The 24,282-nt window shown below is 45.0% G+C and overlaps 1 protein-coding gene across 1 annotated transcript in view; it reads right to left on the bottom strand.

The window, feature by feature from the left end:
• Window positions 1-24,282, bottom strand: part of Naa40 (N-alpha-acetyltransferase 40) — an 80,825-nt gene that overhangs the window by 8,285 nt on the left and 48,258 nt on the right. Inside the window, exon 3 of the mRNA XM_075884994.1 lies at window positions 22,065-22,279. Within this exon, the coding sequence (XP_075741109.1) occupies window positions 22,065-22,279 (215 nt within the window). The remainder of the gene's footprint in view (window positions 1-22,064; window positions 22,280-24,282) is intronic.

Below are 24,282 nucleotides of genomic sequence, written 5' to 3'. Positions count from 1 at the left end.
GCCTTGACGTCGACTACTGGCTCCGCATGTACGAGCGCGTTAGTCTGTCTCACCAATGGGACCCTACCATGATGCTCGCCAAAGTAATCTTTCACTTGGATGGCACCCCGCATGTATGAATCGACGCTCATGAGGCCGAGCTCACCAGCTCGGACATCAAGGAACGACTACGCGACATCTTCGGGGACCTGTCCGGTCAACAAATGGACACTTGACAAGAACTCACCACCCGTGTACAGTCATCAACCGAGTCGTATGTCTCGTACATACAGGCCGTGTTCGCGTTGTGCCGCAATTTGGACGAGCAAATGACCAAGAGCGGCAAGGTGGGCCACATACTCAAGGGCATCGCGGACGACGCCTTCAACTTGCTCGTGTACATAAACGTCACGACCCTAGATATGACTATTAAGGAATGCTGCCGCTTTGAAACGGCCAAAAGCCGCCATGTTCTGCCTCAATTTACACGGCTACCAAACATGGCTGTCACATCAACCTGCCCCAATCTCGGTGCCGCACCACCCATGCAGAACAGCGTGACACGTATAGTTCGACGGGAGCTTGAGACGGCTGTTACATCAACCTGCCCCGATCTCTGTGCCGCACCACCCATGCAGAACAGCGTGACACGTATCGTTCGACGGGAGCTTGAGGCGTCAAGTCCGGCACCATTTTCTCCACTTCTACTTGACCATGACGACGCACAAACGCCTCCGGCGATCTCTGTTATTCAAGCCGTCGTGAGGCAGAAAATCGCAAAGCTCGGTTTTCCTGTGGCCTGCTCTGTCTCCCGAACCACCTCCACACCAATGACAATAAATGCACCACGCTATGACTCACATTTTGCTCCACGATCTCACAATCCGACGGAATGGAGAACTGCAGACGACAAACCGATCTGCTTAGGCTGCCACCGAGTTGGCCATATCTCCCCCTACTGTCGCAGCACTTGGACGCCCTCTAACTGGAGACCATTTTCCTCTTCTCGCCCATACGAGGACTTCCGTCGGTATTCGCACAGTCGTGTGTACCCTTCTTCCGACGTCCCTAACAGCCGCTTCACTGCTCGTTCGCCGTCACCTCAGCGCAGCCGTTCATCGCCCCAACCACGCCGCTATCCGTCGCCGGTCAACTATGGATCCCCTCAGACCGAAAAACTAGACCATGCAGCTCCGGGAGGTAGTGCTGCATCAATTGTGACTGATCCAAATCTTCCGTTGACGCTCCCCACTATTACGAACTCGATTGAGGTGTATGTAGACGGTATTTATTTGATGGCGTTGGTTGATACCGGAGCTCAAGTGTCCATAATGAGTGCTCATCTGTGTCGCCTACTCAACAAGTATTCACGCCTGCAGCGACTAAAACCCTCCGTGTCGCTGATGATGGAACTATGGCCATCTCTGGAATGTGTACCACTCAGGTTAGTATTGCCGGATACCATGCCATCTCTGGAATGTGTACCACTCAGGTTAGTATTGCCGGCCACCATGTCTTTGTTTTATTTACGGCGCTTGAAAATTGCCCTCACAGCCTAATCTTCGGCATGGACTTCCTACCGACGCATTCTGCCCTGATTGATTGTGCCGCCGGTACTCTCTGCCCAGAACTTCCTCTTCTCCCAGATTCTCACCCTAAACTCCCGGCCAGCCTGTGCACCACTGACTTTTTCCGGATACCACCTAAAGCTCTCACATTCGTTGAATTGGCAACACCCTCTCCCGTGCTCGATAGTGATTATATCATGACGCCGATTCCTGATGTTCTCCTGGCGCGTGACATTACTGTCCCACACTCTGTCGTAACCATGGCCTCTAACCGAACATATTTATCTGTTATCAATTTCGGTTTCATAAAACAAGTGCTACCTCAAAGAATTTAGGTCGCCACACTAAGACCCTTAATTGATAACCACGTCACCTGTTTTGCGGCAGACGTATGTCCCGATCACCCACGTCACTCGCAGGATGCCATGTGCTTCGATGCGACCTTACGCTCCATGATCGCCCCAGACCTCAAACCTGAGAAGTGAGCCGCGCCATGCTGCCTTCCGGCTTCATGCCGCAATGTATTCGACATCGACAGCCATCCACTCGGCCAGACTTCACTCGTCAAGCATCGCATCAGCACAGGTGATTCTCATCCCATTCATCAGCGACCATACCGGGTGTCTGCCACCGAGCGTAAAGTAATCCAACAAAAAGTCACCAAGATGCTAGCCAAAGGAATTATTGAACCCTCTTCAAGCCCTTGGGCGTCCCCCGTTGTGCTCGTTCAAAAGAAAGGTGGCCCGTGGCACTTCTGTGTGGATTACCGCCATCTGAATAGAATTACGGAAAAGAAGAGACACCGCATCGACGAGGCTGTAGACGGATGTATTTGAAACCAGCGGTAATGGCGTGACCAATTGAGCAGTGATCGAGCGGAGACAACCCTTCGTCTTCCTCGCCAGGCACACATGCGCATCGTCCCCTAAAATATCAATATGCATGCATCTGGCAATATTGTTACTTGGGTACACATTAGGCTGCCGGACTGCTCCCCTACTCCATTTGCAATATGCATGAAAGGTCTCTAACGATCGTTAAAGAGCCTGTCAAAGCTTCAGCAGAACTGACAAGTACATTGGACGTGAAATATGAGGAAATAAAATAGGACCTGAAGAGTTTGAGAAGGACCGAGCTAGACCCTGTAAAGGAAGCAATCAAGTTCATCAATAGAAGTTTTGAGGCACTGCAAGCAGAAGTGCAAACACTAAAGAGTGCAATAGCTAAAGTTGAGAATGACAACAAAGAAATAAAAATTACAATTTGTGTCTCACAAGGAAACTCAGATATGAAGAAAGTCAACTGACATGCAGCAAGACAGTTGTAAGAGCAACCTGAAAATTAAGGGAATACCTTTAGTCCAGGATGAAAATTTAACTTCCTCAATGACAGCATTTTCAACCTGCTTAGGCTCTGAAATTTCTGAGTCTGATATTGAAATAATTTCATCAAGTTTAGTAAAATGACAAAAAAAAACACCTAATATCATAGTGATATTCCACTCGCGCCAAGTGCAGGACCGTGCTTTGAAAGCGCCGAAAAAATAGGGGCCGAGGACGTCCACTTCGGGATTTAAGAATAGTTCCCCAGTGTTCAAAAATGAACTACTTTGTCCAGCAAACAAGATACTTCTGGCAAAGGCACTGAGCGCCAAATGCGAAAAAAATTGGAAGTTCACTTGAGTGTCAGATGGCAAAGTATTAATGCGCAAAGCAGAAAATTCGAGGATGCTGCACGGAACATGTACGGAAGACCTTGATAGAGTACAGTAACCGATCGACATGATTTATAAAAATAATAACACAGATATTGAATGGGCATGGCACAAACATAAGAACATATCATTTTTTCATTGCAATATCCACAGTAAAAGAAAAAATTTTGACCAGCTACTAATCTATTTATCACAATACAGCATCATTGCTATAACAGAGACATGGCTTAAAAAAAGATGAGTACGTAAATATGTCTGGCTACGCAATGCTGTCACAGCCAAGACCACGAGCTGCACGTCGCGATGGAGTAGCTATGTTTATCAGGAACGAGCTCAGTTTCCAGTGCTAAACGATATCTCGAACTGTCAGCAATCTGCTGAAACACTGTTCGCAACAACTGAATATAGTATCGTACCTAGCGCAGTTTATCACCTCCTGGAATCAAGCGCATATGACTTCATATCTGTTATGGAAAGTACATTGATTCACTATGCACCCGCGCATTCTAAAATTATAATCTGTGGTGATTTTCAATATAGATCTACTTAAACATGAGTGTCATGACTACTTGTTCTTCCTGCAATGATTTAATCTTGAAAATGTTATATTCGAAGGGACACATTGATTTGATTGATTGACATGTGCGGTTCAATGTCCCAAAACCATCATATGGTGATGAGAGATGCCGTAGTGCAGGGCTCCGGAAATTTTGGCCGCTTGGGGTTCTTTAACGTGCACTCAAATCTGAGCACACGGGCCTACAGCACTTTCGCCTCCATCGAAAATGCAGCAGCTGCAGCCAGGATTAGATCCCGCGAATTGCGGGTCAGCAGCCGAGTAGCTTAGCGACAAGACCACTGCGGTGGGGCCGTACTGATATATTTCTCAGAACGTTGCCTCACTTATTCATCACATGTTGAGCAGTATGGACACAAATGTAGAAGCTGGTGTTTACGAATATATTGAATTGCTGATCAACACCCGACTTTTCTTTTCATGCCTCAATCCTACTTACATCGTACTTGTAATGCCGAAAATTTAACTTCGAGAAATCACACATTTGATAATTATTTGCATGTAAGCACCATTTTGCAACATAGTGAGTTCGAAACACAGTATAACGACGATATGCAGGTCGAATATGATAATATTATTTGCAGTATCACGAACGCAATAAAGTGGCCATCGTATACATGCATACGTCACAAATATGACCATGCCATGTGTCCATAGGTAACACAACCTATTGTAGCACTACCGAAGAAAAAAAATTAATATTACAATAAGATAACATCAAACAAAACAAATTAATATTATAAATTTCAATTTGAGTACTTCAGAAATCAGCCAGTTGGGCTACTGCATAAATATAAAAGGGCATATAATACACGTCTCATTAACCGTTGTGATACAAGACAAACACAGCACATAATCAAGGAAGTGACAGGGCTCGATAACAAAAAGATTGTTCTTCCTGAAAACACAACAACTGGCCTTACAGATGATTTCAATGAATACTTTGCCACGGTTGGCGAAAATGTTACGAAATGCACGACCTCCTACCTACGTTGAAAAGAAAAAAGAAACGAATTTAGCTTTTAAGTCATAACAGAGGAAGAGTTGATGTCTGTAATGAAGAATTTACAGGTGAACAAAGCCACAGAGACTGATGGTATGCAAGCTAGAATACTGAAACACAATTCAAATATTTTGAGTGCCCCACTTTGTCACTTATTTAACCATTCGTTAAATGCTAATTCTTATCCAGATGCATTAATGATGGCAAAAGTACCAATATACAAAACAGGAAATCAGAATATGCCCAGGAGCTACAGACCAATATCAGTATTGAGCACTGCGAACAACATTTTTGAAAAATTAATCGCTCAAGGGGAAGGACTTCTTTGGCAAGAATATTATAATTTGCCTCGAACAACACGGTTTCATCATAGAAAAATCCACATCAATGGTTGTACTTATTTAGAGAGAGAGAGAAACAACATTTATTCACGCATCCGGCATGCGGGAAGTCACCGGCCACGCAGGGCGCGGGTATTCCCTATTTGAAGACTATGGCTAATAGTCCTATAGTCCCAGGCCCTAGATCTTGAGGACGTTGTGCTCCGACTAAGCGTTGGATACTCGGGCTCCTCCACTCCCGTTGCCCGGGACGTCGGCTCCCTTTCTCGTCTGCTTTGCCAGGGCCTCCTCAAGCCGCTGGATGGCCCTTCGTTGCGTGGTTGAGTCTTGGGAGCGTATCCATGCTCCCACCTCTTCGGGATACGTGGCGTCCTGGCACTGCCCATTCCCATTGTTCACACCACTGTTACACCCGCCCCACATGATGTGGGGGGGGGGGGGGGGGGTGTAACTTATTTAACCTCCAATCATAAACACTGCCCTCAGCCCCCCCCCCAAAAAAAAACATTGTAATTTAAATTTTTATCGGCATAAAAAAGGCATTTGATACTGTTAGTCACTCGGCACTACGTAATGAAAAAACTTAAGTGCAACAGCATTATCGATGGCGCTCATGACTTTCTTTCCAGTTGCCTCACATTGCGAAAGCAAGAAAGTACTTAATGATTATATATCCGAATTGAGATCTGCACCATGTGGTGTACCGCAAGGATCGATGTTAGGTCCCACATTATTGGCTTTATATGTTAACGATTTCCCGCAAGACTTACAGTCTTCAAAAGCATTAATGTATGCAGACGATACTGTAATTTTATTCACGGGCAGTTCACTTGAGACATTACAACACACTGTGTACCATGAGCTACAAACAACATCAGTGTGGTTTTGTGACAATGGATTGTATTAAATGGCAGTTACAGCTATTATATTATTTTTCAATGACGAATAAAAGACTCAAACTGTGCTTTAATTAGCATATCACTAAACAATCAATCCATTCAAAAATGTTTCAACTATTAAATACCTAGGCATTATATTTTACAGTAACCTTAACTGAAGAGACCAAATAAAAACCGTTCACAAAAAGCTTTCATTCAGCTGCTAGCCAGTACTTAGACTTGAATTTGCTGCGAACATTATATTTCAGTTTATTTCACTGCCACCTCAGTTACTGCTGTGAGTCATGGGGCCAAACATATGTAAGATACATTACTCTGCTAATCCAGTTACAAAAACGAGCTCTGTATGTAATTATGTCCTCCCCAGTGTATTGTCTTTGTTATACTTTATTTCAGAAACTGCGTATACTGCCGTTAGCGGAAGTACACAATTACAATATTTCCTGTATTGTAAATAGAATAATAAACACAAACAACCCCTTGCACGGTGGCACATTGACGTTTACGTCGCTAAACACATGTCACCCAAGCTTCGGTAATCTTAGCCTCCTTATATCTTCAAATGTGTACGGTGAACAACTAATACAATATTCTGGTGCTAAGCTGTGGAACAATTTGCCTCCTGAAATAAAAGTCGCAAGAAATTTTTACACTACCTACAAACAGTACTTCTGAACTGAACCCAGGCATTCTGAGTTCTTTATTGGCCCCTAAAAAGAAAAGAATATTTTCGTATAATTAGTATACTCATAGTAATAATGTGGTTCGTTGTTTTCTTAGTATGGCTCTTTAAATATGTTTGATATTTTATATAGGACATTTGTTATGATGTTTTCACCATTGTTCTTTCTCTTTCTCATGTATATTTTGTGTATCTGTTCTTTTCAGTATGGTTTTTAAAATAAGTATAACATTTGTCGCTTTTCATAATAATTTCACTAGTCTTTTTGTTTTTTTGTTTTTTCTGTGAAGACTGCTAATTCTTGTAACCTTTTTCGTATTGGACCCATCACTAGCCGTTTAGGCTATGGAACCAAATATTAGTATGCACATTTTTTTGTTATAGTGCAATAAATTTTCCTTTGATTGATTGATTTACCATGAAATTTTATGTCACTACCCCTTCAAAGGAGCCCTGCAACACCAAAATGATCGAACTGTTTTCATCGCTTCTATAACCGTTGTGTGAATGGCAACGCTAGGAACAAAGGTGTTATAATTTCATTTCTACATAGAAACCACACTACTTTTGAGACTACAGTGACACACAGTGGCTAAGCACTCTGATTGAGACCTATAGGAGGCACCTTGAAAGCCACGTGCAGCGGCACTTGTAGCGCAGCAGGCGCACAACGTTGAGAGCCCCAGCAGACAACAGCGCATCGTTGCTTTGGTGGCAGAAGGGCCTGAGGGCGGCGCTTATTGCTTCTAGCAGGATTTAAAGATATCGTGGGGGGACATTCTTCTGCGATGCGGCCACAAATAAATGGGGAAACCCGCATGAAAACGACCACATTTTCCACATACTATAGTGACCGCCTTGCTACACGTCGTTAGCACTGACGGCTAAATGCCTGCGTCAGGTGTGCGTAATGCAAAATGCTTACTTCATAACTGTTCCGGTAAGCTGTCATTCATTCATACTTATAATATTATTGGTTTGTGCCCACTACTTGCAAACTTGCAAAATATTCAGAGCATTTAAAAATATCGATGGCTCCCCAGCTACTCGCCGTAAAAATCGTGGTGAGTGGCCAGGCAGTGTGCTCATTTCTTGTGGCTCCGTGCCACGGCGATTTTCGGCCGCCGAGTCTCGCGAAATGCTTTTTTTTGAAATTGTTGCGGCATGATCATCACTCATCATGACCATGTCGCTTGCACAGCGTAGCTTGAGGCGCTGAGTGAGAAAGAGAACACTTAACGATTTCGGCCATAGATGATGCCGAAGCCCCAAGCCCCATTTTGTCTTTTACTTCACCTTGTAGAGTGGTGGCGACGATGACACAGTCACTTTGGCCACCTTCATGCCTACCTCATTGATTACAACCTCTTGGGTCGTTTATGTTGCTTTCGAAAACAAGCACTAATGTGCACATCCGTCGATAGAGCATTCACAACGCTTCGTTTTTTACTATGTAGTGCTGATACTCTATGCCCTGCACCAATCAAAGACAAAGACTTCTGTATGAACCACTCCAAATGATGAGATTCAATTTCTTACCTCTGGTGGTTCTTTCCTTTGGGGCTACACATGAGGCTACAGCTCTGGGTTTTAGCCACAGGAGCATTTGCGATGCTGTATGCGATTTACTTCGCGAGACAGAAGGAGTTGAGTGCTAACGTCTTCTAAATGAATCTTGTTCATCAACCCCATTCGTTCTTTTCTTATGAATTAAGCAAATTAGTTATTTCAAAAATGATATACAGTCGAATCTCATTAATTCGAACACGCTTAATTCGAACTCGCGATGAGGTCCCGTCAAAGCTATGTGTATTTCAGTGGGCGAAAATGCCCGGTAATTCGAACGCGCAAGCACTTGCGTCAGTTATTTCGAACATAAGACGCTCCGAAATGCTCTCAGCACCCCGCACAATCCGTCGGCGGCACCTGCGACACCTCAATGCTGCGCACGAAGGAAATGAAAAGGAAAGAAAAGGCTGCGGTGGAATGTTTTCTCTCTTTCAAATGCCAATCGGCAACGCGCCCGTGTCACCCACCCTTCTCCTTTTTCTGTGCCTGCCACGTAAAGACCCTTCTTCCAACAAGGCGTGCGAACAGAGAGAGGAAAAAAAAGAAAGCTGTCACCGGGTTGATTGAACGAGTGGTTGAAGAAAAGGAAAAAGGCACTGTCTTCTGCAGCCCTTACCCCTTGTGGGAGCACGGCTCTGCGCCTTAAGGCAGGGGGGGGGGGGGGGGGGGGTATCTCGCAAGCCAGTGCCACGCTTCTCCCTTGACGCTCACAAAGACAGCAAAAAAAGAAAAAAGAAAAAAAAGCTGCCGTGGAGTGTTGGTTTTCCCTCAAATGCCGATCTGCTTTTCTCCGCGTGAAGACAATCCTCCACGCAGAGAACACGGCGCAGTTGTTGTTGCCCACTGCATCGTGCTCTCTACCGGGCTGCAGATATTAGGCGTCTTTCTCTTCTTCTAACCACTACCACCACCGTCTTTAGAAAGTGTCGGCGCTGGACATTTCCACTCGCAACTTCTCTTGCCAGGAGAATGCTGAAGCCGAAGTAGAAATGCTTTACAAGCTGCGTGCGAAACTGATTGAATCGCTGCAAGGCAAACGTGTGCGGATGCGCATCACCGATTATTTCAATTAATGATGGATGTCCTGTGATTTGTGAATAAATGTGTTTTCTGAAACTTCCCCCTCGTGTGTTAGGTCAATGCACATGCGCCACTGCATGGAGAGCCCTTCGTTTATGTAGCTTTCATTATTTCGAACTTCTTTTAATTCGAACAAATTTTCGGGCCCCTTTGAGTTCGAATTATCGAGACTCGACTGTATTGCTATACATTTAGAGATTATACACAAATTGATTTTTATAACAAGGCACTGCCCATTTCATGGCCGATCCCCCAAAGTGGGTCGCCCCAGTTTAGTAAGGGTCAACAAACCAACATCTTAGCCTGATCCTGAGTGCGCATAGCACTGCTGGGTAGCTAGTAGTGTTTACGGTAATATGCTACGTAACTCAGTTTGCCCCTCAAGTGAGGGTCTTATCAATCCAAAAAAAACACTAATTGGAGACGACAAGAGAAACTAAACACATTTTACGTCACAGAGCTGTGATCCACTTATTTAACTGCTCAATGAAGCAAAGATGAGTCGAAAAACTGTAAAAAGTTGTTCCTGCAGGACACAACGTGTACCAGTTGGTACAATCGACTACGCATCAGTTCCCGATTCTGGTAAACTGCACGCTAGCAGATGTTGGGAGAGCATTTGGTTCTGTTTGGGCTCTCAACGACTATCTGCTCTGACGACCGCGTAGTGGTGTGCCAGTTGCAGTGCACGGAGTGTATAATTGCTATTGGAAGTGACAGTTCACCACGTGGTTGTAACGACATAGGTTATGCGTTCTCATTGAGTCAAGGCGACAAGTCGCGCATAATATTTATACAGGTCCAGATAGACCACACTAGTGTGCGTTAAAGATTATAAACGTACTTTATATAATTCCTCAGATACAGAAGGATTGCTGTTTTAAAGCTTTGCAAATAGCAAAATTTTAGATACAATATGAATTCGAATTTCGTGACATTGTTGTTACTTGAGCGAAGGCAGCAGTAAGGTTGTTCAAGACGAAACTCTTCATTTGGCCCAATCTATGGCCAAGAAACGAAAAGTCAGACTACAGCAGAACACACTGTACAATGATAGCAACGAACAGAGCGTCGGCCGTCGATAATATTATCCTTTAACACATGTCCGCATTTATACACAGGGTGTCAAACATTCCAGTGTTATTGCTGGTGGTCGAGTTCCAGAATAAACTCAGCTGTTCTTGTTTGCGGGCTCAAGCCGAAGAGATGATAGAAAAAAATATCTCGAATTATCTCAGACATTTTGGCACAGAATGTGCAAGGCAGTATCTACACATGATATATGCTAAAAATATAAAACAGAGAAAGGAGTATGTGTGCCAATATTGAAATGAGAGTTTGAATTGAATAGAATGTTTTTCAAATATTTTTCAATTATTTCTAGACTGGTTTTCGAATACTTCAAAGTGATATTGAAGAAAAAATGTTAGAGAGAATACTTAAAGGAGCACTGACATCAAATTTCAAGATCGAGATGTACCCATCATTCAATCACTTGGTATACATAGGTCTTCCTGGCCAAATTTGAATGGCGTCCGTCGCGTGGAAGTTATTGTATTCGGACGTTAAACAGCTTAGAAGAGCTAAAGAAAAAACATGATAAATAGAATGCCCTGCGACATCGACATTAGTGCTACGTGTTCGGTGTAACAGATTCTACAAATACCATCCTGAGTGACGATAGGATAGGAACGATGACGTCGACAATCGCTGAGTGTGTTTGGAGCCGACTTCGCCGACTCCCACCCGTGCTCGCTCTCCTTGCTGTGTTGAAGCGTGCATGCGATTCATCATGTCGCATTGACTGATGTGGGTTGTGCTTAACTGCGTGTGAGTACGATCATTCAGAGCGACAATGCAAGCCAGAATGTCGGGGAACCGCTGTGTAATGAGAACCTGCAACGTCTAGGCACGGAAAAAGCGAAAATTGCACAGCGTTTCATGCTTTTCCAAGCCACGAACCTCACTGCAGTCAGTGGGTTGACTTCGTACACGCTGTTGGACAGAGCATGGCCGGGCTGGACTGCACCTGCGAGCGCTTTTTTAGAAGGGAGCGCGCAGGTGCAGCTAGCCCAGACGTGGACAGAGTGACTGGACGCCTGTCAACAACAGCCGCATTTGCTGCAAATCCCTTCACTTTGCGGCGAGCTGCTACAGGATGAATTTTGTGTTGGCGAAGCAGTTGGAATTCACTGGCAGTAAGAGGCCTCTTCTCAAGGCCGGGGCTATTCCTACCGTGAATCGCTGCGAGTGAATCGCTGCAGCTGAAAGCAGCGATTCACTCGCCAAATGTCCGCGACATGAAGTGCGTAGTTGATGTTCCTGAGCTCCGACGTTACGGCTGGGACTGATAAATACATTGCATTTAACGCAGAGCTTGTCAAGCAAGGAACGTCGCGAATCACAGCGATACCCAATTCCAGGTCACTGTCATCATAACTTGCCGATGTTGACTGAGATGACGGCGAGGGCGACGATGTTGGCGACACAGGCATGTCTACGCCTTCAGAGACGCAGCTGGACTGGCTTTACGTGCGTTCCTAGCAGACGAAACGACAGTGTGTCACCATTTTTCGTGAAAGCGGCATCAGCTGTGCAGCGGCCTCGACGTGGCCGCGAGGTAGTGCTGCCAGCACTACAATTTGGCGGGCTTTCCACCAATTTTGAGCCGCGTTCGATAGCGAATATATAATTCAATATTAAAGATACTCATTCGTCACTCAGATGCATTTTAAATCATGAATCGCTACTAGGGGGTCGATAGCTACTCGTTGACGCAAAAATCTTGACATGAGTAAATTTGATGTCAGTGCTTCTTTAAGATATTTCTATCACGTAGCAATGTGAAAGCATTCTTTTGGTTAAGTTGAAGCACTGATGGGGTGGTGTTTCAACGTTGTCTTATCAAGAGTGAGATAATGCAGAGGCTGAATTGTATATACATGCATAATTTGATACAACCAAAGCGTTGCAGACAACACTTTACGCGTGAAAGGCAAAGATGCCATTTCCTTAGCTTTGCCTCCTCTTGGAACCTCTGTGGAAGGCTATCTGATGTGGCAGACAACACTGTGCTCCCTTCAAGCCCAGATTGGATGCCAAAAATCTTTGGCATTCAATTTTTCGTAATTACTACCTGAATGTCAGGTCCAAATCAGCATTGAATGAGCCCCTGCCTTTGCCACATCTATCATCTCCATGTCGGAACTTGCTATATTTTAGTCAATACACTTTTGCACGTTGCAGAGCCTGAAAGGCAGTTTTGCCGCAATGCGAGAGTGTAATGAGGTGAAGCATTTTGAAAATCTAAAGGGATCAGTTTTAGTAGGACGTTGGCTGTAAATATTTCAGAGAAGTGCGAATAGTAAAATTTCCAGTGCGAATCGAATAGCAAGAACAATTAGAAAAACATTTGAGATTTTGACTATTCGCACACCCGCAGTTTTTATGAATAAAAATGGGAAAACAATCGCAAAACGTCGCTAGAAGCACTGCACAATGGCCACCACAAGGCGAGCCATATGGTACGTCTCTGTAAGAGACGCGCAGCGATCGGAAACAGCCTTTGATGTCAGTGGGAGAGTGAAATACAAAAAGGAATGTTTTTTTATTGTTGGCTGTTAAAGGTTAATAAGTACGGTTAGTGCGCACTGATTTCAATAATTATTTTTGTATTAACCTCAGTATCGGCACTACACTAACTCCAGCATGGCCGAATGCAAGCAAAAAGGCGCCACAGGGCCCCTTTAAGATTGATAATCAGCCCATCTGGGCTCATGGAGACCACGAATGTCGACTTGCTGTGCCTGCGAATTCAGCACTTCGAAGTGAAGCTAATGCACTTCCAGTACCAGGTCATATAGTAGCCGGCAAGTTAGCCATGGCTGACATGCTCTCAGGTGCACCAGTGGGCGGTCCACCGATGGAGCAGGCTGATCAAACTTTTTGTCGAAGCAATAAATCACTCTCTCCTGAATTTAGTCACCACAAGCTCATCCGTGCCCAAGCCAACGATGTGAATGCACCATGCTAATGGAATACTGCACCAAAGGCTGGCTTAAGCAGGAAAGGATGCCGCTTCACCTTAATAAGTGCTAGCAATATCATGGAGACGTCAGTGTCTGCAGGGGGCTACTTCTAATGGGGGTCTACAATGTAGTGCTTTTGCCTATTCAGCATTCCACACTTGATCTCATTTATGATGTGCTTTGAGGTATCAACATATGCACACCCATCACTCCAAAGCCCTTGTTGTGGCCAGGAGTCAACAGCCACATTGAGATGCTGATTTCTAAATACACTAAGCAGGCAGAAACATTCATCCCATGTGCAGAGCTAGTGACGCCTTCTCAAACACTGAGTCTTTCTTGTGAGGGAGTTGGTGTAGACATTTCCCACACGAATGGTCAAGATTACGTGTTGCTGGTTGACTATTTATTCACGCTTTCCTGAAATCACCAGTCTGCGTCTGTGTGCACTTTCTTTAAGTTCTTAGTTTACAGCACCGGTTGTCATTCCAACCATCAAAAGCATTATTTCACACTAAGACATTCCCAGCGTCATCTGCAGAGAAAATGGTCCATAGTTTTCATGTAATGACGTTTCTATCTTTGCAGAGGCTAATGAGTTCAGATATGTCATCAGTAGCCCTCGTTTCCTGCAGCTCAATGGCAAGGTGGAAAAGATGGTGTGGATCGGAAAGCAGTTGCTGCACAAGGCCTTCAACAATCTTTTCGAGGCACCGCTTGCCTACAGGGACACTCCTAGTGCCAATGGCATGAGCTCTGCACAGCTTTCAATGGGGAGACACCTTCAAATGAGAGTTCCCAAGACACCATAGAAGCTCAAGCCAGGCTGGCGCTCGTCTCAGTCTTCGAACATGGTTGATCCAAGCTAACCAGAGGAAGCAGGCATAGGTCTTCAAGCAGAGATACATAGCTCAGATACAATGCACACTTCAGATTGGTGAGCAGGTCAGCGTATGGGATATAAATACAGTCAAACCTCAATATATCGAACACGGATATTTTATTTTATTTATTTTATTTTATTATACCCTCAGGGCCAGAGGCATTACAGAGGGGAGTGGTACAGAACAAAGGCATAACATGAGGTAGCATGGTTACAAAAACGTTGTGTACATAAAAAGGAAAAGGAAAGACAAAACAAATTAGTATTATCGCAACAATGTGGTCACACAAACACAGATTAAACATTAGATATTTCTGCATATACAATATTGGCTAAGGCAGCACGGAACAGTTGGTTATCGGTGATACCCGCAATTTCAGCGGGAAGGTGGTTCCATTCACGGGACGAACGGGGCAAGAATGACCGAGTGGCAGATTTTGTATGATAATAGTTAATGCCAACCTTGTGACGGTGGTCAATGCGATGGGAAATGTATAGTGGTTGGGGTAAGAGTTCGCTGCGCAGGAAGGAATGATAATATATTTTATGCAGCATGGTTAACCGAAAAAGTTTCCTGCGTGATGATAAAGAGGGAAGGGAAAGGCTGCTTTTCATTGAAGATATGCTGGCAGTACGGTTATAGTTTGACAGGATAAAGCGAGCGGAATTATTTTGAATAAGCTCGAGAGCAGCGATTAGATTTTCTTGGCTTGGATCCCATACTGATGCTGCGTACTCTAACTTGGGGCGTATTAAGGATTTGTAAAGCGATAATTTTAGTGACGATGGGGCTCTAGAAAAATTGCGGCGTAAGTACCCTAACATGCTGTTAGCGTTGTTGATGATATGTTCAATATGTGTTGACCAGCTGAGGTTAGTTGTAATGTGCACTCCAAGGTACTTATATGATGTAACTAGTTCTAAAGCTATGTTGTTTAGGTAATAAGTTGACTGGTGCTTGGGGTTGCGGGATACGTGCATAACCTTACATTTGTTAATGTTTAATTCCATCAGCCAAGCTTGGCGCCAGTTAGAAACAGCGGTTAGATCAGACTGAAGGATTCTAATGTCGTCACTATTATTAATCGTACGAAATATCACACAGTCGTCTGCAAACGAATGAATATTAGAGCACAATTTTGAAGGGAGGTCATTAATATAGATAAGAAATAGAAGGGGCCCTAGGACGGATCCTTGTGGGACCCCAGAGCGCACTTCGCTGAAAGAAGAGTTAAAGCCATTAGCATGAACAAATTGGGTGCGGTGGGTAAGGAATGATTGTATCCATTGTAGCACGTTTCTATCAAGGTTGAGGTTACTTAGTTTGTGAAGTAGAAGTTGGTGACAGACCTTATCGAATGGTTTAGAAAAATCTAAATAAATGCAGTCTGCTTGAGACGAACTGTCCAGGACAGTGTGCAGTTTTTCAGTGAAGGTTATGAGCTGTGTTTCACAGGAGTGTGTTTTACGAAACCCGTGTTGCACAGGAGTGAAAAAGGAGTTTGATTGGAGGAAATTTACAAGATTTGTGAATAATACATGTTCTAGAAGCTTGCAGCAGGTGCTAGTAAGAGAAATGGGGCGATAGTTAGTAGGAGAACATTTATTTCCGGATTTATAGATAGGAACCACCTTTCCGATTTTCCATTGAAGAGGTAGCGTAGATTGATCGAGTGATTGCTGAAAAATTTTTGCCAAGATGATTGAGCTAGTTGCAGATGTATTTTTCAAAAATTTAGCGTCAACGCTGTCATAACCAGGTGAAGAATGAAACTTCAAATTGCTTATAAGGGCGGCAATACCAGGAGCGTCCATGTTCACTGGTGGCATTTGGACGTAATTGCAGTAAGGTAGGTGTGGCAAAGAGCTGTTGGATTTATGCGAAAAATTGTTTACAAATGTTTCATTAAGGACACCAGCACATTCACTTTCAGAAATATAATCACCATACATATCTAGGAGAGAGATGGAATCATTAGACGTCGGGTTAATAGTGCGCCAAAATTGTTTCACATTTGATTTTAGCATGGAAGGTAATACATTCGACATGAAATTTTCTTTAGCGTTTTTTAGAGCTGTGACATAGTTATCAGAAGCTTCTTTGTAGGCAGCCCATTTTGCATTAGTCTGAGAAAGTTTAGCAGCACGATATAGACGTTTCTTTTTGTTTGATAGGCGTTTGATGCTTGGGTTGTACCATGGGCATTGTGCATGAGTCGTAATGAATTTCGTGGGGATGTACTTATCGGTTAGTCGGCGAACTTCGGAAGAAAACATGTCCCAGTTAGTTTGAACAGTTCGCTTATCATAATCCTTCAAAAAAACATCAAGGAATACCGCAAGTTCATCATTTATGGCCTCAAAATTTGCTTTTCTGTAGTTCCCTATTATTTTTCTTTTCTTGCTACATGTGTGGGATGGCGCATTGATACAGAATGTGAGTAATGAATGGTCACTTATATCCGATAAGCAGGTAATGTCGGACGCAAGGTCAGGTGTATTTGTTAAAATTAAATCAAGGGTGTTGGCGGCGTGAGATGTTACCCGCGTGGGTAGTGTAACTAATTGTGTAAGCGAAAAAGTCGATAATAGTTGCAGGAATTCGCTAGCTTCGCTTGAAGATGGTGACAAAAAGGGTGGGGCGGCATGCCGCTTTATGTTTGGGAGATTAAAATCGCCAAAAAGAAACAAAGGACACGAAGGGAAACGGGTATAAATGATGTTAAGAACATCGTGTAATTCATTAATGAAAGTCGGTGATAAGGAAGGAGGGCGATAACATACACCAACAATGTACTTTTGGTGGCCTACTGTAAGTGAGCTAAATATTATTTCTAGATTGCTGAGCACGTGCACAGGCGAAGAAGGAATGTCTTTTGATATTGCCAACAAAACACCCCCTCCACGTCTTTCAGTGTGGTCGCAGCGATAAATTGAGAAGCGGGAGGAATTCAGAAAGAGTTCGGAATCACGCACATGCGCATTAAGCCAGGTTTCAGTTAGAGCGATTATATGGGCTGAACAAGTATCTATGGCGGAAGATAGAGAGTTATGTTTGTTAAGGATGCTTCTTATATTTGTAAAGAGAACAGATACATAAGATAAGATCGGTTGTCCACTGCCCCTCTCGTTTTCCTACAGCGAGGAACTCGAGGCAGGATTAGAAGAATGTCGTACACGTGCCGCTTGCGGCCGTATTTCTTGAACGGCATCGGTAACAGGGTCGTACATGTACTGTTTGTTACCGATTGACAACTTTTTATAGTGAAGTATGAAAAGTGGTGAGCCGGGTTGCCTTTTTCCAAATTCTATTAGCTTTTTCCGCGCTGTACGAGTGTTTGTTGAGAAGTCTTCGGTTGCCAAGATATTGCCTTCTTTGAGGCGATTGCGCATGGAAAGTAGTTTTTCTTTAGTCTTATAATTTGCAAATTTCGCTATAACTGGGCGACACTTATTAGGCGAGAAAGTATCCAGGCGGTGCACTCTTTCAATGTCGCCGGACGGGGGAGTATAATCCGAGGAGTTTAGTATGCCGATTAATTTGGATTCGGTTTGTTGCCATGTTTCTTTGGAATCAGTGATGCCATGAAAAATTATATTGTTCCGACGGGACCGATCTTCGATTTCGTCAAGGCGGGACTGTAGAAGGTTATTCCGGGAAGTTAGTTCTTCAATGGACTTTTGGGCTTCCGATAAACCCTCACTGAGCCTATCAACTTCTTTTAGTTGACTTTCAAATTCGTCAAGCCTATGTTCGATAGAATTCATTTTTGTTTCTATACTTGTCTTGCTTGCTCTAATTGAATTTATACCTTCCACTAGTTCCTCTTGAACCTTTGAACTATGCAGGATTGTGCACGGACATCTCTCAGAAGTTGGAAGATAACGATCATCTGTTCAGCCGGGTTTTCCGGTAACGATTCAACTTCCAAGGGGGTTTCCGAGTGAGCACTGCGGGTGGTGGGTCCAGGATTAGTTTCCACATCACCCGAGAGTAAGAGTGTTAACGCCATAGCATAACATTCGGACAATGACTCGCAAAACACCCGTGGGCACGGGAAGAGCACCAAAAAACGATCATCTGACTTTTTGGCATATAATGAAATTGGGCTACACACCTGCATTTCGGAAAAAACACGGGTGAGCGAGGCGCCGAAGGTGCTGCTCCCGTGCCCACTGAAGTGGGCGGTGGGGCGGCGTTCGTTTAAATACGGGCAGCTTGGTGATGTCGTTGCTGATGGGATAAGGTATCGGTCGTTGAGTTGTGGGCAGGCAGAGGGTTCCGTGAAGAATGTCTTGTCAAGATTTGGTGACGCCGGCTTGAATTCCAACCATGCGCAGTAGCTGCTCGGGCACACTGCTATCGGCGATGGCTCGAGGCAGCATGCCGAACGGCAGGACGAAAGGGGTAGCCATGTCACGAAAATAGCAAGCAGGGCCTGCATCTCGGAAAAAACACGGGTGAGCGAGGCGCCGAAGGTGCTGCTCCCGTGCCCACTGAAGTGGGCGGTGGGGCGGCGTTCGTTTAAATACGGGCAGCTTGGTGATGTCGTTGCTGATGGGATGGGGTATCGGTCGTTGAGTTGTGGGCAGGCAGAGGGTTTTGTGAAGAATGTCTTGTCAAGATTTGGTGACGCCGGCTTGAATTCCAACCATGCGCAGTAGCTGCTCGGGCACACTGCTATCGGCGATGGCTCGAGGCAGCATGCCGAACGGCAGGACGAAAGGGGTAGCCATGTCACGAAAATAGCAAGCAGGGCCTGCATTTCGGAAAAAACACGGGTGAGCGAGGCGCCGAAGGTGCTGCTCCCGTGCCCACTCATATATATATCGAATTATTGCCAACATTGAACGGTTCCTATATCACGCGAGAAATCGCATGCATTATTGATTTTTTATTTCGAACAAAGTTTGATATATAATGGATATATCGAACTAAACCGCCCGCGCTCCATTGACAGGCGGCGAGCTTTCCCACAACTCTCGAAAGTAGCGGTAGAGCGGCGTGCGTTTACGAATGCTGCACACATCGATGGCGCCGAGAGCGGCCCTTTAACGTAGCGGCGTACACGCGCCGCAGCCTTGCGGTAGAGGTTCTTAAATGAGGAAAGAGAAGAGAAAAGCGCGGAACTGTTATCGTCTTTCAATACGAAGGTACCGACATGGCTTCGCGCGGGGGAAGGGGGAGTGGAAGGTAAAGATTAAGGAGGAAAGTATAGGAGGGAAAGGACGCAGACGACTGTCTCGGACGCGGCCCGCGCTGCCGCCGGGAAAGAGAAAGCAGTCAGGCGAGCCGGCATGGGCGCGCCATGTGCGCGCTTTACATCTAGACTCACGCCGCAGCCTTGCAGCTAGCAGTCGTTGCAGTCTCTAAGGTGTCAACGGCACACTGCGCACTTGTTGCAAGCTCTCCCCCATAGCATCAGCAGGCATCGGTCGTTGTGCTCGCAGTGTTCGTGCGTTCGGAGCTCACGGATGTGGAGATTGTCACCGAAGCTACTGCTGAGCAGCCAAATGAAGACTCTGCCGAGGTGGATCCCGCAAGCTCTGATGGTGCCCCGCTCCCGACATCAGCTGAGGTCGTAGCTGCCTTGGCCCTTGTGCGCCGCCACTGCGGCGCGATTGAAGGCATCGGCCTATTACTTATGGATCGCCTGGATTATATTGAGGACGCAGTCGTCAAACACGCCATGGCCAACAAAAAGCAGGCTACTCTTTTTCAATACTTTAAACAAACACAATAAAGACTATGTTTCAATCTTCAAGTGAGTATTTACTGCACCATGCTTGAACGGTTCGTTGGTTGTTTTCAGCAAGCTGTTGACGCATTTTTTTCGTGATTTTTTTTATATCGAATTCTGGATATATCAAACTATTTCGCGATCGCCGCGCCGTTCGATATATCGAGGTTTGACTGTAGTATAAATAGTTGTGTGATAAATCTGAAACCAGCTGAACATCCCCAGTTGTATGTCATGGAGACCCCAAAGGGTGCTCTGCAACATCATAGGCTGCACCCAGGCTGCAACCACCCAGCATGCGAGACTCCAGTGTGCACAGAACCAGTGTTTTAGAATACTGCCAATCCTGGCATTGGCAGGAAATTTGTGGCGAAGCCATGCAGCAACAAGACTCGTGCAGCAGAGCAAGAGCTAGTTACATTCAATTCGATTTCCTCAGGATATCACGGTGACCTTGTAATGAACCTAAGCCTGACGCGGCACCCGTTCGCTGTATCCCAAAGTTCGTAGTAAATAAAACACAGCTTTTAAAAAAAGTTGCGAGTGAAAACACAAACTTTTTTTTTGCCCAAAAAAGTCCGTGATGCACGTGTTTCGAAGAACAGAAGCGATAAAGGCAGTGGGAGGGCGACCTTGAAAACCAAAACACGCGGGAAGCAGGCAGGTCGGGTAGCTTGCTTAAAAGGTTCGTGAAACGCGCAACTCGCGCGTAGAAAAACTTGAAACAGTGCCCGCGCGTGCAGACGTCAATGCACGGCGGCCTGGATTAGCGTGCGCGGCAGTATTCAAAGAATCGGTGGCCGTGGTAAAAAAATTGTTATGTAGCCCCAGCGTGTTCGCGTGGCCTCACCGATTTCGATATTTCGCGATTCGTTTCACGATCACGCGGATATTGTTCGTTCTAAGCGAAAGTTTGTTTTAAGTGTGGCCATTATATGTGGGCTCGACTGAAAAACACTTTTGGTTTCGATATTGAGAGGGTGTTTTCCTGTGACGTCATGGGGTGACAGCAGCTCACGAAGTACTGGCCGCAGATGTGTCATCTCGTCATGATGTCCACTGTCGCCCAATGACCCCGACAGCGACTTTTGCGATTTTTGCTGCATGCAGGATGCAGAATTTTCCAAAGCAGTGGAACTGTCTTGACTCACTGGGATAATGTCCATTGTGGTGTGTCTGGTTTATTGATGTTCAGCGACGAAAGATTTAAAATAAAAGTAAAATATTTTACATATTTGTCTGACTATAACGTATGAACTGCTTTAACACTTAATACCAAGCAGACGTTAAATGTGCCTTTTGCAATGTCTCGAAACTGTGTCAGTACTCCTTTCATGCGCTAGAGTTGGCTGGAGACTCTCCAAACGTACCCTCCCTCAATCATAAACCATTCTTTCATGGCTCCAAAATTTCGGTCACAAGGTGGGCCAGCTTTCGACATATAGGAATACTAAGTAGGTGCCAGCAAGGACTTTCAGTGAGTATGAAATTAAGAAATATCTTTCTTATTTGTTAAGTGCTGTCCACTTATCTGGCAGCAAAGTTTCATCGAAATTCGATAACTTTGAAATGATGCGCGAGATGCTCCTTCGATGCCAACAAAATTTCAGTGTAGGTGAGTAACTTTTTTGCGACGCTCACAATGAGCTCAGGCAATCAATATACGCCACCAGTGTGATCTACCAAGACCATTTTTTCTTTGTGCTGCCATATTAATAATATTATTATGTGAGATTTAACATCCCAAAATCAACACATGATTATGAGAGACACCATAGTGGAGGGCTCCAGAAGTTTTGACCTTCTGGGATTTTTTAACGTCCACCCCAATCTAAACACACACGGGCCTACAGCCTTTTCATCCATTGAAAATGCAGCCGCCGCAGCCAAGATTCAATCCCGCGACCAGCGGGTCAGCAGTCAAGTTCCTTTGCCACTAGACCACCACGGCAAGGCTCTTTTTGCTGCCAAAACTTGTGTAATGCAGATTCAGAGCTCACCGAAAGTGGATGAACCCAACGGGTGAGTTGTCTTCTTCCAGGTGTGCCACCAGGTACCAGGCATCCCGGTGGCCCAGCTCTTTGCGCTTGGCGTTCTCGCTCCAGCCCCACTGGCTGGCCTCGTAGAGTTCGCGCATGTTCTTCGACACCAGGTCAAAGGCCCACTCACGAAGATCGTTGGGAGCCGCTGTGGCGCGGACGCAGCTCACTCGTACCTGCAGTCCCCATACAAAGTGCACTAACGTTTGGTCAAGGCTCAAAAATCCAAGGAACATATGGGAAACAGCTTCAACAAAGATAAACGGAGATTATTGGGAGATGAATTCATCTTGTAGTGGAGATAAAGATGAGCTCAGAATGATGATGTGAACAAAGGAGAACTATGTAGCTCTTTAAACAACCTAAACATTGAATCTGAGAAGTGCTACAGATTTCTGCAGTATAACAGACTGTACATGAGGTGTTTCGATGATGTCAAGTCATATTGACAGGCCAGAAATGCGATAAACAGGTAATTGAACATTTGATTTCCTCAAGAAATAACCAACTTCCTGCATTAAAAACCCACAAGTGAAGCCACTCTGGGCTGACTTAGTAATTTTAGTTAGAGTCACTTTAAAAGGACCGACAACAGGCCAGAAATTGGGACTAGATACCGGTGCAAATGAAAAGATAGAGAATATGGTGGCAGATTGAAGCACCCACTTCACAATTGGAATAGGATTTATGAAGAGCAAGGGTCTCAAACTCTTCTCAGGCAGCGGGTTGCAGTTGCAGAATTTAGTCCCGCAAGGGCTCAGTCAGCATGAATGTAAAAGCAGGCGGGCGGGTGGTTAGTTCGTACACATTGTCAGCAAACACTCACGTCCACAGAAAAAAAGCCTTTCCCATATCTTTTACAATATGAGTCATTTCTGAAAAAAAAAAAGGAGGGGGAGATCTAAACACTTTGTGGATAACCAGTGAAGCTGAAATCTGCAGCCACAGGCGATTGCAGATGTCGCAGCTGATGCCACTTTAGAAGCTCTAGCCGAAAGTGGGCATCGACCCAAGCGAACGCATTTGTGTCATTGCCTTATTGATGCTGCTTTGCTTACAAACCCGCTTCCTCAGCTTGCCGTAATCGCTTGGGATGCCCGGTGCGCAGTTGCTGCTTGCACTTCGCCACCCGAGCCTGTTCTTGTGCACAGGCTGCCGCATCGGCCCAGCGAACATGAATGCTCTCGCGGAAGAGCTGTCAGCGCTGTTCCTAGAAAGTTTTCTGCTGTTCGGACGTTCGTACGATCTATGCCCTCCCAATGTGCAAGTTGTGTGTGTAACCTTTCTGCAACGCTGAACCCTTTACGTGCCTGTGAGCCCGTCACGTGATGTTTGTTTAAATCCCTCTTTTACTTATTGACCTGCTTGATGGCTTTCCTTGGCTGAGAGGCAACTGGCATGCGAGCAAACAGGGCAAGGCCGAATTACCTCGTTTTCTATAAACTCTTCCCGTTCTCTCTTACATTATTTTTCTGCCACTTACCATGGCTGTACATCGCTATTGAGGTGACCTCGCTGACAGGCAGCACTGCACCTCTTTCTTAATTCAGAAATCACTCCGTTGAAATTGTTGCGCGTAGGCTTGGAGCGCTGAGATGAAGGACATTGCTGATGCTTGCAATGACGTGTGCGCTTTGGTGCGACGAACAGAAGACGTAACTCACAGGGCAGCCAGTGGAGATGCTCAGTGTTTTGTGTGGCAAATGGTTTGTCGTTCCACCGGCCCATGTACAGCTTTCGATGTGAAAGATTCGGAGTCAGGATTCCATCGAATAACATGTGAATAACAAGCTCCGAAATGAGTATAACCTGGACTCCAATTCTAACACACTGTTTTGTTTCACGGTAAGATTTCAGGCCCATGGTGCCCACATGGGCATCCTCACAAGCACAACGCTTTAGAGCAGTCAAGCCTATGTAGCTCAAGAAAACAATTCTCACGAAAATTTTAAAACTATTGGATGAATAAAGTGATGTACAGGTTAATTTCTCACGACTAAGTTTTAAACAGTGCAACAGAAAACTCACCCCTTTGTTCTGTTTGTAGCTGAAAATTATTATAGTCCCAGAAACCTATAGTAATTTTATAAGCAGTATTTTTCTATCTGAAAGGCTCTAAACACGTGCGTATGCTTTTTCCAGCAATACTGAGAACTGATAGCGATAGCCCTTCTAGCGA

The sequence above is a fragment of the Rhipicephalus microplus genome, chromosome 2, assembly GCF_043290135.1.
Source record: "Rhipicephalus microplus isolate Deutch F79 chromosome 2, USDA_Rmic, whole genome shotgun sequence".
Classification (NCBI taxonomy): domain Eukaryota; kingdom Metazoa; phylum Arthropoda; class Arachnida; order Ixodida; family Ixodidae; genus Rhipicephalus; species Rhipicephalus microplus.
Note: the sequence above shows the minus strand (reverse complement) of the source record. Positions and strands in the feature narration are given on the sequence as shown.